The sequence below is a fragment of the Protopterus annectens genome, chromosome 5.part1 (genome assembly GCF_019279795.1).
Source record: "Protopterus annectens isolate FY-2018-M chromosome 5.part1, PAN1.0, whole genome shotgun sequence".
In the NCBI taxonomy this organism is placed as follows: Eukaryota; Metazoa; Chordata; order Ceratodontiformes; family Protopteridae; genus Protopterus; species Protopterus annectens.
In genome coordinates, this window is record NC_056736.1 from 357918803 (window position 1) to 357935561 (window position 16759).

At 35.8% G+C, this 16759-nt stretch overlaps 1 protein-coding gene across 1 annotated transcript in view; it reads left to right on the plus strand.

The window, feature by feature from the left end:
• Positions 1–16759, plus strand: part of PDE2A (phosphodiesterase 2A) — a 1720394-nt gene that overhangs the window by 1646549 nt on the left and 57086 nt on the right. Inside the window, exon 28 of the mRNA XM_044072778.1 lies at positions 5857–5969. Coding sequence (XP_043928713.1) covers positions 5857–5969 — 113 coding nt within the window. The remainder of the gene's footprint in view (positions 1–5856; positions 5970–16759) is intronic.

Sequence of the window (16759 nt, forward strand, 5' to 3'; positions counted from 1 at the left end):
CCAACCTACTGTTGATTTCTTCTGGTCTTTCCATTTTTAATGCCAATATTTTGCATTTCCTCCTCTTCCTCCCGTTGTCCTCCATGTACCATTATCGTACATTGTTTTCTTCTCTGTTATACGGTGTGCTCCAGTATTCCCTTTTCCCCATTCAAAGCCTTCTGAAGATGTGGACATTTAACATTCCTGTCATTTACTTCTGTCATGTTAGGCCCAGGTGTCTTTGTAATTTTTGTGATATTTAGCACCCTCAGTCAATGAGTACTCTCTGGAGTTGGGTCACTGCTGATCATCAAATCCTTGTTTTCCCAACATGCACTACTGCACAGTCTCTCTTTCTCTGTTGCACTTCAGCTGTCAGGGCAAACACTGTAGCCAGGGTATGAGGTCTATGCATTTTCATTTCTGGTATTCTTTGTTCAATGCTAGAAAAAATAGATCACTCTTCTGCTTCACAATCCCGCTTCCATCTTCATGCACAAATTCTCTTATTTTGTTCTCTGCACTTTATCTAGTGTAATTTAGGCTGTGCTTCATGGATAAGCACATCTCATCCAGCTGAAAACTGATCAGGTAAAGCAGAGAATATACATTTAAAATAAGAAAGCTCTAGACACCATGGCTAAACCCCATACCAATCAACTCTCCAGAATTTTGCAGAATGTCCAGGTAGTTGTCTTATATTTCCAGTCTATCTCTTGTAAAATGTATGGCTTTCTGGAAGATCATTGAGGAGTTCAGTCCCTAAATAATGACAAACATTTGAGTTTCAGAATCATGTTCCACAAAATATATATTAATGCAAAACCTGCTATTCCAGCAAATTTCTAAGTTTATAAGAGCACTATTTACAATCTGTCCCTGATTTTGAGCCTTTGCCAACCCACCAATTATTTTTGACTTTGTCCAGAATTCTTGCATAAAGAGGATGAGAGGTATAGTAATCTCAGACATAGTATAGTTCTTCTTGTTTATTAGTGTAGAAGCCTTTAATGCACTCCAGAATATGAGGTTTTAGGTCTTACTAAATATAATGGTTATGTCTAGCTTTAATTATATATAATAATTAACAGATTCCCTGAGTATGATGCTTGGCATAGCGCTGGTGGACCGGGGGCTTGTATTTTCATATACCGTGGCCCAGACAGCAAACTGTATAATTAAAATCTGAAACAAAAAAATACCAGAAAACAAAATGAGAGAATGTATTTATATTATTAAATCTATTTTTATTTGTTTATTTCATACCTGCTGTCCATATAACTGATTTAATTAATTGTTTATTTATTAGCATTTATTTACCAGGATAGCCCGGCTGGGCACTAGAAGTGACCCTTTTCAGCAGACACTGAGAGAGAAATGCTCCACACAAAATATTCAAAGATTACACAGAATACAGTGTGCTAATATGGAAATACAGTAGATAAAATAAAAGAGTAGAGTGATACTTAGGAATATTACTTCTGATGCTTAGGAATATTACTTCTGATACTTAGGAATATACATTGTGTTAATATGGAAATACAGTAGATAAAATAAAGGAGCAGAGTGATACTTAGGAATATTACTTCTGATGCTTAGGAATATTACTTCTGATACTTAGGAATATTACTTCTGATACTTAGGAATATTACTTCTGATACTTAGGAATATTACTTTGTGCAGTAGATATAGTTTAGATGTCAGTAACAGTATAACAGTATATACATCATCAAGTGCATAATATTGGTTTTCTTTACACACAGATTTCCAGCACAGTGCTATGGGAGAGACACACAGGACAGTTTTGAGTATCAGTGAGTGAAAGTACTCAATCAGGAGTAGAGTAAAGGCAGAGCCAAGAGTCTTGGAGGTATTGTTTATGTTGTAGTTTGAAGGTCCTGTGGTTGTGAATAAGTTTGATGTCAAGAGGCAGGGAGTTCTATATTCTAGAGACATATGAGGAGTATAAGGAGGCACCAGCCGAATTGCGTGATTTACAGATTAGAAGAAGGAACTGTTCTGAGGAGAGTAATGGTCTATTTCAGGAGCAGAGGTGTATAATGTTAGATAGTACTGGGCATTGCTCAGGAATGATAAAGAGTTTATGCATGAATAGCAGCTGGAAAATAATTAATATTGGTTGCTGCAATCTCTGTCCTATTTTTCCCTTTCTTATGCTGTTGTTTGTCTTTCGGCTTTTCTCGGTTAGGGGTCACCACAGCGGAACTCCGGTCCGCTAATGATTGGCAGTTGTTTTTTTCTTTTTTATGGTGTCAAGTTGCCAGCTTGATGCCCAACCTTCAATGAAGGCATGCTCATTCAACGCATGTCTTTCGAACGCCCACTCGACCGCGGGGAGGAGATGCAGACTTCACACAGAAGACACTCCCAACCCAAGCCGAGAATCAGACAGGAGATCCTCTTGCTGTGAGGCAACAACGCTATCACTGCACCACCATGGATTATTTTTCCCTTTCTTATGATGAGATCTAATTATGATGCAGCTGAAATACATGCAGCCATGAGTGGATTTTCTTTTTAAAGCCAAGACATGCCCTGGATGCTGCTCATGGGGGTGGGGGCTCATATATTTTGTACAGTAGAGGGCTGACAACCACTTTCACAAGTGACATAACACTTTGGGCATCCTCCATCTTAGGAAGTGGCTCCTGCTATGTCCCCAGTCTCCCCTTGGCACTCCTCTTCAGTACTATCCCTCTACAGGTGTGCCCCCCATTACCTTAGCCATTAACTGATCCTTGGTCTGTGGCTTTGTAGTCAAGGATCTATGTTGCTGTGCTACACAGACAGCATATATTTTTATCTTAATCACTGATAAAGAGGCGCAACAATTTTCAATCTGCTTTTTACTCAACAATGCATCAGTTTCACACTAACAGGTTTTCTTATTTTCTTATAAACTGCTCTTTCTCAGAATCTTATGTCCCCCAATTGCGGAAAAAATCTTTTAATACTCCATTACACAAAGGTGGAAACTCTCATGGTCTCTCTATCGCCCCATCTCTATACTTTTCTCCACTATCAAAAATCTTAGAAAAATGTGTTCACACACAACTACTTAAACACCTCTCTGATAATGCTCTTCTGGCCCCCAGCCAACATGGGTTCCGTCCAGGACATATCACTATCACAGCCCTGCTCTCATTTACTGATACTATTAACAAGGCCTTCGATGCTGGTCACCCTACTTCAGTAATCCTACTGGATCTCTCTAAAGCCTTTGATAGGGTATAACATACTAAGCTATTGATCTAACTATCAAAATTAGGATGCTCCCCTAAATCTCTTAACTGGTTTACGTCCTACCTAAACAACAGGGAACAATCGGTAAGATGGGTTAATGTACAATCTGATTACCAAGCAAACAACATAGGAGTCCCACAAGGATCCATTTTAGGGTCACTACTCTTTAATACCTTCATCAATGACCTCCACAAAGCCCACAAATACAAAAATCTTATCCCATATGCTGCTGATTCTAAGTTAATATCCACCTCCAACAATTTCTCTGACCTCCTTACAGTTATTCAAAAGGCTTTTACCTCATTTGAATCCTGGCTATATAATGCTCAACTCCTGTTAAACCCTAAAAAGACTAAACTTTTACTTTTCTCCACAAAATCACCAGATATAGACTTCAAAATCTGTTCTAAGGATGGTACAGAAATAAAAACTGTGAAAACAGCTAAATTGCTAGGCATGACAGTGGATGACAAACTTACTTACGATACTCAATGCAATAAAGAAAACACACTTTAATCTAGGCAAACATTACCTAGACAACCACACCAAAACAAAACATGCCAGTATTTTATTTATCCCGCCCCTTCTGAACAGTAGTGCCATCTTTACAAACTTTAACTCAGCTCTTACTAAATAACTACAATCCTGCTATTATAAAATAGCCAAATTTGCCTCTGGAAAATCTTACGACTCACATCATTGCCAAAGCTATTACAGATATGGATTGGCTAGAGTTTCCCCACCATTTCTACTATGCCCAATTAACCTTAGCCTATAAATTAATTTTCAGACCCAGAGACTGCCCAGCACTCAGCTCCATCCTACAAACGTGTACGCCTACACGAACACTAAGATCCTCAAGCAAACAGACACTAACCATAACAAAACCAAATGAAAGAGTTGGAAAGTCTGTGCTCCCATATCATTGCCAAGCTGTGGAATACATTACACTCCCAAATAATTCAAATTGACTGCAACAAAACCTATAAGTCAGCACTAAAATCCTACTACCTAAACAATACCTCCTGCCCTTGCCAAACAATCAGACCACCTTAAAACAGTCCTTCAATTAATTCTTGTATTATGCAGTAAATAGTTCTATAACTCCAGTTCTTCTTACATAGCAATGCAATTGTTTTGTTAACACAAGCTACAAATGGTACTGTTTCATATCTATACTGTTCTACATATGTAACTTATTAACCTGTATTTATTGACTCCTATAGCCTAATAATGTTAACTCTGATCTGAATTGTATTATATATGTTCACCTTTTATACATGTAAAATTTGATTTATGTATATTAGATTCATTTTACTTGTAACAGTTGTAGAGCTTTTTTCCCTAGGCCTCCAATGAAGAGGGTTTTTTGACCCAGTGGACTTTCCCAGTCAACAAAAGTCAATCAACAAATAAATAAATAGCTGATGCCTTGACTAGCTTTAAAAATGTTAGCAAAAGTAGATAAAATCATCAGGGATAAGGGCTACTTAGTGTCCATTAAATAAAGCAATAGCAGCACCTTTGCATTATTTGAAAAAGCAAATATCTTAATGTGCCTTTGCTGTTTTCTTCAACAGTATGTTCCTGCCTTGAATCAAATATTAGTCAACCGACTTCAGAATCCAGTATATACATAGGTTCATAGGTTCATAGGTTCATAAGTAGGTACTAGGCTATCGGCCCTAGGGCCCATACAAGCCTAGCCAAAAAATGTACCCTGGCTTTCGCTACCCAAGAAAATTATTTTCCTGTGCCCCTGTCAAGCAGAGCCACAGAAGTGATCCCCGGGGTGAATTTCCCATTTCTCATCCAATATAGGTTCATAGGTAGGTACTAGGCTATTGTGCTGTAGTTGTAATCTTTAGGATAACCAAATAAACAATAACCTGATTACCAGCAATCAAAAGCACTCCATTTAAATGTCTGGAGAGAGAGAGAGATTGTGAGTTTCCTGGCTCAGAAAGGCACTACTATTTTGAATTCAGTACTTTGTTTCTTTGTATGCTCACAATCTTAGTATAGAAATGATTGACATTAGCATTTTAAAACGCAGTCCACATATTACTGTAGTTAAGCAGTAGTAAAGCAGGGCCTAAGAGGTATATAATATACTAAGGTGCACATAGGTGAATCTGCTTTAGTACCATTCAGGTACAGATTTCAGCAACTATCACTGATAATGAGAAAACGAGAGTAAGATGGACCCCATACCTCAGAATAAAAAAGTTCTACTCGCTATGCTAGGCCCACCTCCTAATTAATTGTTTTGAATTTTGGAGATCGTCTCCCTGCGCTTCTGCTAAAAATGGTCTCCTGCTCAGTCAGACATCCCTGGTAATCAAATGTCAATAAATAAATAATTAAGGCGTGTGAGACATGGTCATGGATAGTATCAAGTATATAACACATGTCAAGTATATATCACATGTCAAGTATATATGAAAATATGTACATATGGAAGGGACACTGATACCCTTTTATTTACTACAAAGCAGTGAGCCACAAGGAAGTGTTTGGGGCCAGAAAATAACAACCGTGCCCCTAGAGATGAACAACATGCATGTTATTTTTTTAATCTCTTTCCTTTCTTTTGGTTTTGTTTATTAGTTGGCTACAATCCAAACAACAGGCATCACCACAGCCTACTGCTCTGCCTCCTTATGACTTCTTGCGACCTTTCTGATCAGACAAAGGGCTGGAAGACCACCAGAAAGATAGCTGTAAGTATTTGCAAGGTTTAAAATGTTCTGCATTCTCTTTTCATTCATAGTACTTTGTTTTACTCACTTCCATCAATCACATGCATGATAATATGGCGGCAATCAGAACACAAAACTATATTTTATAATAGCATTTTCTTTTGCTTTGGTATTTTCTTCATGGTTGTTTGAATGGTTTTATATGCAATATCTCTTAAGTGAATAGACATTTTATTGAAATGCTAGTCTTGAATTATGACATCTTAAACTGCATTTTATAAACATGCTGAGAAAGGGAATTCATGTCTTGCTACCAAAGTTAAAAGAATGAAACTCATTTCACTGTACATTAATTGCTAACTGAAAGGCACAGTGAAACAACCAAAACCAAAATCAGAATGCCTTTGCAAGCAATGCAGACTCTAAGTTAGAATATATAGAAGAAAAGATTGTTGATCAACCATCCTCAAAGTGGGGGGCAGTAGACTTGCCCCCTATATAAACATTTGTTTTCTTTGTATTTGTATATGCATTTTTTTCGACCATCAACAATTTAGAAACTGATTATCATTTCAGTGAAATAATGTTCCTACAGGCCAGCTATAAAAGAAAGAAGTTCCCTCCCCTTCAAGGACCTTAACTACCTCCACCATAGATAGATAGATAGATAGATAGATAGATAGATAGATAGATAGATAGATAGATAGATAGGCAGATAGACAGATGGACATATAGATAGATAAATAGAGAGACTGATAGATGGGAAGAAAGAAAGAATGGATAGCTAGAAAGAATGACAGAATGATAGGTAGATAGACAGACAGATGTGCAGGGGTTAGATGCAGAGTCAGTGGACATGTGCTGTCTTTATAGTTTGATATTAATCTATGTGCAAAGCAAGGCTTATCTGATACATCTGAGAGTCATATGTTTATACTTAGGGGATGCCACAGAGAATGTCCTTTTTATGTATAGCTATGTCTATGACATATTTAGTAGGAAACACTGTACTAAATGACAAGAACTACACCTGCAATCTCCTAGTAATGTTCTGCATCCCAGGGTGGAAATGTTAGGTCTTAGTCTCCAGCTTTTAAGGTCCACCATCCATTCATTACTTGTGTTTCATGAAGATATGAAGTTAAGTACACCAATGGATCATTAAGTGCTTAAATGGTATCATACCTGCAGTCAGGTGTGGGTATTCCCACCTGAACATATGTAGCCAAATAGCCGATTCTAGAAGCTTGGGCAGGGAGACAAGCATCAGACATCCAGGTGCACTGCATGTGTTCTTAGCTAAAAGACCAAAAAGAGATAATTATGGTATCTACTGTGAAATCTTGGTGACAGGGTGCATAGTGTTCTGACCTTAGAACAAAGAAGTCAGGCACTGTGATCCTATATTATACCAAATGTAATGTAAATATTGCACAACTCCACCTCATCCTGTTGCCTCCATTATCTTATCCATGGAAGGTCCCTTTATAAGTAGCACCAGCCACAAAAAATCAGTAATGTTTGGTTCTTATTACCTACTAATGAAGTATTGTTCCCTTGAGCAATTGATTAAGTGCTAATCAGAGACATAATTGCCTGTCAAATGCCACCTGTCTCTATTTTGCCAAGCATTCTATGCAGTCGGTTTCCTACACTTAACAGCATATCTTCATGAAACACAAGCAATGAATGGATGGTGGACCTTAAAAGCTGGAGACTAAGACCTAATATTTCCACGACGGCATGCAGAGCAAGGTTTGGAGAGCACGGGTGTAGTTCTTGTCATTTAGTACAATGTTTCCTACAAAATATTTCACATGTGGACAAGTACGTTTCCATTTCTTATACCTCCTTACTCTCCATTCTTCACTTACTTCCTTACTGCTACCTAATTCTCCTCCCTGACTTTCTCTCTGAGTATATCATAAGCCTGTTTTTCCCTCACTTCATATTACAGTTCCTATTTCGATTAGACTAACTTACCTTTAATTTCTCTACAAAATAACATTTCTCTAAATATTAAATTATTATCATATATCTTGTATCAATTCTTATCCAATGTTTTTACATTATGACTAATTTGTTATAATTATTTAAACTGCAGATGCTTTTGTCTTATTTTTGAAGATTGTAAAATTGCCATTCTTAAAATGTTTTGTAATAATTTTGAGCTTTTTTACCCAGGCCTCCACTGAAAATGGGCTTCTACTCAATCGGACTTGCCCAGTATATCAAATGTCAGTAAATAAATACTAAATAGATATACATACTTAGACAAAACACAAGTTTATTGTAATAGACTATGTTGCTAAAATAGTAACAAAATATTAAGACAGACTACTTGGACTTCCCATGTCATTGTTAACTCACTTGTGATTGTTTAAGACTGCCCAATCAAGTTTATCACAAGTCATCTGTGCAAGTCAGCAACCCTGAATTTCAGTTTAGTTGTCAGCCACAGACTACAATCCCACTTTCATTTATTTGCTGATTTATTGATTGATTCATTGATTGATTGATTGACATTTGATTATCAGTGAAGTCAGACTGAGTAGGAGCCCATTTGTAGTGGAAACCTGGGGAGAAAACTTCTAAAGTATTAAACAGCATTTTAAGAACAATAATTTTATAATCTTTAAAAATAATACAAAAAACAAATGTGTCTTAAATAATTATACCAAATTAGACATAATATGAAAACACTGGTTAAGAATATATATATAAGTTATATGACAGTTATTTAATAGTTGGAGAAATGTTGCCAGTTTGTAAAGAAATTTAAGGTAAGTTCGTATAATACAAACATGAATTGCAATATAAAGTGGGAGAAAAGCAGGCTTATGGTATATTTAAAGAGAAAGCCTGGGGAGAAACATTTATAGAAGTAAAGAAGAGAGTGAAAAAGGGAGAGTAAGGAGATGTAAGGTATGAACAGATATTTGTTATATTTAGAGATATAGTTTATCCAGGTGTTGAGCAAGAACAGAGCATTCTTTTGGCTAGGAAGGTTTTCAGAATGGTTTTGAAGGATGGTAGGAAGGGTATTGACCTGATTGATAAAGATAAGGAGTTCCAAGCCTTCGTAACATGGTAAAAGTATAGACGATGCCTAGCAGATTTGATAGGTTTGTGGACAGACAGGAGTTTTTGTCATTGGACCATAATGTCCGACTAGGAACATAGTTCCGTAGAATGCTATTTATTGATCGACAAGCAGATGGATTCTGGATAGTTTTATAGGTGGTAAGAAGCTGTATGTATGTTAGTTGATGTGGCAGTTCTAACCAGTATTGGCTTTTAGTGCTATACAGTGGTAGGTTCTGAAAGGGGTATGTGTTGCAAATTTAGCAACTTTGTTATAGCATTGTTCAGGTATTGATTTTTGTGATGTCTGGAGGTTAGTAAGGATGGGAGCACAATAAAGAAGTATGGAGAAGAGAGAAGTAGTGCCAAGTGTGGCTTTAGTTGTGTTGATTAGAACGTTTTTGGCTCTATAAAGCTTCCCTAGTTTTTGTTGAGAATTTTCTTATGCAATTTTCAATATTTAGGTCAAATTTATTATCATCATCTACTATCATCCCTAATAATTTACTATGTGAAATGACTTAAGTGGTTGCATTATCAAGAAAGAAGACCTTAAATTTTGTTTTCCATGCATACCTCTCAACTGTCCAGATTTTTGCAGCATGTCCAGATTTTTGCCTCATATTTTTGATGTGTTTCTCATAAAATTGTGATTTTCTGAAGATCTTTATCAAATCATTCAGGGTTGAAGTCAGGCAATAATGACAGATGTTTAAGTTTCAGATTTCATACCCTACAGAAAATGCATGCTAATGCAAAACCTGTTAATCTATCAACATTCTAAGTTTGTCAGAACAATATTTAAAAATTGTCCCCTATCTTTGGGCCTTTGTCTCCCTCCATTATTTATGGCTTTGTTCAGATTTCTTGCTGAAAGAGGTTTAGAGGTATTTTTTTAATGGGAGAGGGATTTAGAGAAAGAGTAGTAGTATTTTTTGCTTGTTTTGTTTTTTTAGGGTTAAACATGAGTTGTGACTTACAAAGCCATGTTTCAATCATTGTAAAAGCTTCCTGAATATTTTTTTGGAGGTTTTCCACATTGTCAGATCTGTAAAAGAGTGTAGAGTCATCTGAGTACTGTATTAAGGAGGCATGTTTTGTGAAAGTGTAGAGGGTGTTGGTGAGAATGTTAAACAGATGGGGACCAAGGATGGAGCCTGGTGACTGGAAGGTAAGGAAAGAGGATGGAGTGCCATTTTACAGACTGATACCTATTGGATAAAGAAAGGGTACCTCCTAATGCTAAAGTACAGCTATCAGTAATAAGTAAAACCAGTGTTCAAAATGAAACGGTGTACAACAATGGCCAATGAAGTAAAGTTCTCTTGGAGAATGGGTAGTGTGGTTAAATGATATAAAACTTAAAAGTGCAACATATATAGCAAAAAACTTGCATACATTTCCAGTACTTCAATTAAATGCACTTACAAGATATTCACGCTGTGAATGCAGTTATACCATAGCGAAATGATGGCGCCAAAGTATCCAGTCTTATGATGGCTTCAAAGTATCCAATCTTTTCGGTCTGATATACAAAGTATCCACACTGAAGATGTAGTAGCTGCTATGTGACTGTGATGAACTGTGATAACAGCTTAACCAGTCTAACAGATCAAATAAAAGCTTCTAGCTTTAATGGCAGTTAAAATCCTTTTATTGTAGGAAAAGTTAAAATCTTCATGTCAAGTTAAAATCTTGATGTAGAATAAAACAGTCCCTATGTATTCCAAACGATAAGCGCTTTCGGTATCTTCTTCAGATCGTATGGAAATGTATGCAAGTTTTTTGCTATATATGTTGCACTTTTAAGTTTTATATCATTTAACCACACTACCCATTCTCCAAGAGAACTTTACTTAATTGGCCATTGTTGTACAGCGTTTCATTTTGAACACTGTTGATACCTATTGGATAGATAACTTTTGAACTATAGAATGGTGGGCTAAGAGAGACCTAATAAGGACATTTGATGCAAAAATGTACTGTGACAAACTGTGTCAAAGGCTTTAGACAAGTCTAGATATAAGGAGGAGATTAGTTTGATGTTATCTCTAGCTTTATTTACAGTATCTATGTAGGTTAGAAGTGCAGTATTGGTAGTATAGGAAGGAAGGAAGCCATATTGCGTGGAGATAGGAGTTCTTCCTGCAGGAGATAGTTTAGCAATTGTTTCTGAATACATTTTTCAAGTATTTTAGAAAAGGAGGATTAGACTACTATAGGTTTAAAATTAGCAATGTCTGCTGAATTTCCTCCTTTGTGCAGAAGGAATTTGTGCGACTTTTTGCAGAGAGATAGAATATGGAATTCCTGGCCTGACCTATTTATAAGGACTGAGACATGGTAGGTAATTGCCTTAGTCAACAGTGTGATTATTAAATATGTGTTCTTACACAAGTAGATTAAAAAAATCTTAAAAAAACACCGTATAGCATGAAACCAACTCTTTTATTATTCCATTTGCAAACAAAATCCAGTTTGTTACTTTTGTCCTGAGGGGACTTATTCAGAGATGGATGAATAACAAACATCATTTACCTTTTAAATTGTAAACTTGTAGTCACATGACAGAATCAATATTAGCCAGCGCACACACTGTTGTAAGTCTAATGTTGGCTCAGAGAAAAACATAAATACAGCATAAAATGCCATATGTGAAAAAGTCATCATTAAAATGGAAAGGATATTGTTGAATTATTTGATCTAATTTGCTTTCAAAACACATTTAATGTTTGCATGTTTGTTTAACCTAGGGAGTCCTTTTTGCTATTAGTTTAATCTCCCAAAGTACATCTCTCAAGTCTTTATTTTTAATGGCATAGTAATGTTCATGCACTCTTTGTCTCAACCTCCATTTGATCTTTCCAACATAAAAAGCATTATAAAATCTGCTTGTCATCAGTATTCTATACATGTGCCTTGCAACCAAATTTTCCCGGGATTCTAAAAGATCCCTCCAAATGTTCCAAATAAATAAGTAGACTCCTACTAACAAATCAACACCAACTACAGTAAACAAACAAATGTAAGCGCTGCTCTTTGTTTATAACATTTTACATATTTCCTTGCAAACAATGTTTAACCAGCACATGGGAAAAGAAATGTTAAAAAAACAAGTAACCAGATTATCAAGGCTCATAATGGAAGACAAGTGCTTAGATATGGATCAGGGTAATTTGACCACATTACTTGTGGAAAGAGGGTGTCATGCTAATTTTGTTTGTGAGATGATTGAAGAAGAAGAAAGGGAAGGAGCACATTATATAAACACTGTCTTGGTACAGAGACATTTCATATTGTTACCTCTTTTACCAGTAACAGTTGATTTCTCCCACTCTCTTTAACAAACTAGGCTGCCCAGTAAACACTTTCTAATTGTCAGTAATGATATCCTTTATACTTATGCTGTCTATATGTCTACACTGTATGTTAGTAGAAAATACTTCGAAAACCCTTTAATGGACTCTTATCTGCCTAAGTGGAAACTATCTGACCTAACTCAGAATTTAAAATTATGTTGGAATTTAAATTTAAAATGATCTCAGAAACTGCCTAGTATAGTTGTTAAAATTACTTTTAAATCCCCCAAAAATAGTAATGTTTTCACTGCTATTAAATGTGAAATTTAAAAAAAGGACATCCTTATGATTCCCTTTGAAACTCGCTAACTTCACCAATGTGCAATAAAAAAACACTTTCCAAAACACATATCTTATATAAAATGATTCTTTTCCATATGTTTAATACCATATTTGCGAAGGTTAGTGTAACAGCTCCAGTGATGTGTAGTTCTCTGTAGCTTCATACGTTCCTTTCATCAATGAGCACAACAAGAGTTGGAAATAAATGTGGCTTTTATTCATCTGTGTCATAACTTTATAAATACTTCTCAACTGCCCTTTCCCAGTAGTATGCTAGACAACTTAATCATCTACTGACAATCTGATATGTATTTGGTTGGTTTTGTCCATAGGATTTTCTTGACAATAATACTAGATTGGATTGCCATGACCTGACCCTTTGGGTGCCTCTAAATGTGTACCTTATAGTCTCACTGAGATATACATGTCAGTTGTGACTGTATGTATATTATAGTATGTGTCCACACTGCTTATCAGTCTATGGCATATCTGGTCAGCCACCTGATATAATATATCTGCTAAGCAGCAGTATTATGATAAACAATGGGCTCAGTTCCAAAAGACATGTTCTCAGAGTAAGTGACCCCTTACACTGAGGGTAGTTGTTTTGGAATCTGGCCCCTGGTGTACACCTATTTATAGAGAGGCCTCACAGTCAAACCAAAGTAAGTAACTTACACTTGAGAGCACTTCTTTTGGAATCAGGGCAGACTTACACTGAGAGCAACTCTTTTGGAATCTGGCCTATTGTTGCTTTCTTCCCACCGTGACATTAGTTTACAGTATTACTATCTGTACAAACACAATAATAATTATGACTGTATGTACATGTACAAATGCTTAGAGGCCAGACAAAATACTTGTGCTATCCCATATATCTACACTTACTGCTTTTGTTAGCAAAAAGGGAAAAGGACATCTCAAAATGGTGTAGTCCTTAAGATTTAGAATCAGCACAACACAATACAAAATGAAAATATAATACTGAAATAAAGCAATTTCAAAGGACATGACAGTGAATTGTCATTTAAGTCCCTTCATAAAGCTTAGATCCCAAACAATTCATCCAAAACAGTAACTATTTCATCTTGCCTTTTCTGTGCCCAAATTCACTTTCACTGTCAATGGCAGCATAAACGATACCAATTACATCAGACCAACAATATACACTGCAAAGTCTTCACTTCCATTCTACATTGTTAATTATTTATTCTATATACATAAAAAATATTTTCATCGTCTGAGGTTAAATTATTAATCAAATAAAATAAAAATCCTGTTCTATACAGTCACATGACCATCTTCTGACACTCTATACATATAGAAGTAATGATACCTTTAAATGTAGCTATTAAAAGTGGCACAAACATAATCTAACATCCACAAAGATTTAAAAATGTACCTGCTTTGAATCAACAACATGTCAATTAGTTTAATAATAAATTGCACACTTTCTAATAGGCACATAAACATTCACAGGGAAACATGCAGTACATGTACAGTCACCTTTTGACATAAAAACGTTCAAAACAAGAAGCAGAGATGCAGCCTGACGTTTAGAAAAGAACATGCAAACAACCACTTTCAATGTACAAAATAGCAATATTACACACACTGCAAAAATAAAAAGGTACTAAAAATCCTACTTTGCTTACCAAGAGAAACATCTATTACTAACCCAAAAATCTTACCCCATTCTTCAGCTTTACATAATACAGATTTAATCTCAAAACCTGAGTATTTCCATTCTTGGTGGGCTAATTATATGTACTTAGTCTATGTGAAAAGATTTTGCTGATAAAATAATTGATTATTTAATTTATGTGGTAAAATATTTAATGGGGTTAAATCCTTTTTATCAATTTACTGATATAGCTGCTTAGATGCACCTGTAAACTTGACTATATTCTGCATATGAATACAACGTCTGAAATTCTGCAGTCTGAGTCAAAACTGGAGTTAGTCATAAAAAGGAATAGCAGTGTCTTGTGAGTCTGTCTAGTCCTGGCATATGTGCATACATAAATAAATAAATATATGCCAGCATACATATACACATGCATACATACATAAATAAATAAATATATGCCAGCATATATATACACATGCATACATACATACATACATAAATATATGCCAGCATACATATACACATACATACATACATAAATAAATAAATGAATAAATAAATAACAAAGGAAATTAGGGGAAATGAACAGTAACTCTAACAAGTTGCAGTAATATCGGACAACCAATGAGGACACTTAGAATGGACGTAGCAGATCATAATGGATAGTGCCTTGATCTATAGACTACATAGAACACAGGGGGGGGTGACAGAATGGTTAAGGTCTTCTTCTCATAAACACAGGGATCAGGGTTGATTCTGACCTCAGTGTACTGGCTAGGCTTATACTGGCCCTTCAAGGTAGTCATCTATGAACCTATAAACATCACACAGGTTTTAAATCCCTGTGTGAGAACTGACAAGTGACAAGTGACAAAACCATGCTGATGATCCAAATATATTTGTTTGCTTGTTTTCTGTCACATGGGCATCATGCAGAATAATGTACAGGAAAGAGTGAGCAGACAGCACTTTAAAGTTATGAGCTACTAAGGGTTTCCATCTTGGATATGATTCTCTCAGTCACCATTTCTTACTGTAAGAGTCCAAGCAAGTCATTTCACCAGACAGTGGCAGGGTTTACCCAGTTAACAAATGCATAAAAATGTTCAGTCTGTTTCTAGGTCCACACCAATATGGATAGTAACAATGTTATAAAGCAAAATTAAAGGCACGATTTCTCTTTCTTCTTCCAGTTAGTTAAGGCATAGAAGTTCCCCTGTTACTTATATGTTATGAAAAAATATGCCAGTCCCCTGCCCTAATGGTGGCGTCCATTACAGATGCAATTCTTTAGCAAAGTTTAGAGAAAATTCAGTGACAGATGACTGTTCCAGCTTTCCTGTACCATGGAATGTGTCCCACTACTCCAGTTATATGTGCACTTAATGACTTAGTCTGGGAGCCACACTTCTTTCCAGACTTCTTCCTATAGTACAGAAGCTATATATTTTTTACTTAACTAGCTGAAGTCTTATGAAACAAAGAAAAAAATGTTTACATCTTTATGATTTAATTGCAAACCAAGTATTAAGGATAGAACTCAATATTTGTTTTCATGATATGGAAGTAAACAAGCATAGAAACCCAGCATGTTATAATGATTTAGTATAATTAAAATAGTATGTTTTTCTTTCACTCAAATAATGGTGATTTTATTTGTACTATTTATAGAACTGGTTCTTTATTAGAGTCCTTTCTAGCACATATGATTGCAGTTCTGTGGTGATACAGAGTAGATTTTAATAAAATAAGTTAAATTCATAGAACACAAAGGCAAATCAGTATGACAAAACACACAAATGACTTTTGATGAACAGAAACGTCATAGCAATAGTGAATATGGTGAAGGACAGAATGGAAGTTAGACAGCAAGATGCAGAGAGTGTACTGACCAGAGCTGGAAGGACAAAGGTAAAAAGAATTGAGACTAAAGAAGAAAATCTAACAGCCAGAGGACCTGAGGGGCCACAGTGAAAAGAGTACACAGACAAGAAACATCAAGAGACTGTCTTTGTCAGTGTGGGGCGGTGTTACTGGGCAACAAATGACAATGAATAGAGAATATGAGTACTGAAAAAGAAAAAAACTCAAATTGCATTGCCTTTTGCAAAAGCATGCATGCGTAAGCATGGAAATCAGTGTGCTGCAGAGATTTTGTGTTTATTGTCTTAGTACTGCTTTATTAGTACCACTTTAAAGCACTTATCAGAAACAAATGGTAAAATGTACAGCTCCACAAAATGTTTATACTTACATGTACACACACACACACACACACACACACACACACACACACACTCATACACACACACTCATACACACATGTTATACAGTCCCAACAGTCCGTCTCAAAGCTCAACTTTTTGTCAAAATCCTTTCAAAAGGCACATTAATCAGGTTTGATGTCTGACTAGCTTTTTTTTACTTAGGTCTTTGTTAACTAGTCATTTGATTAT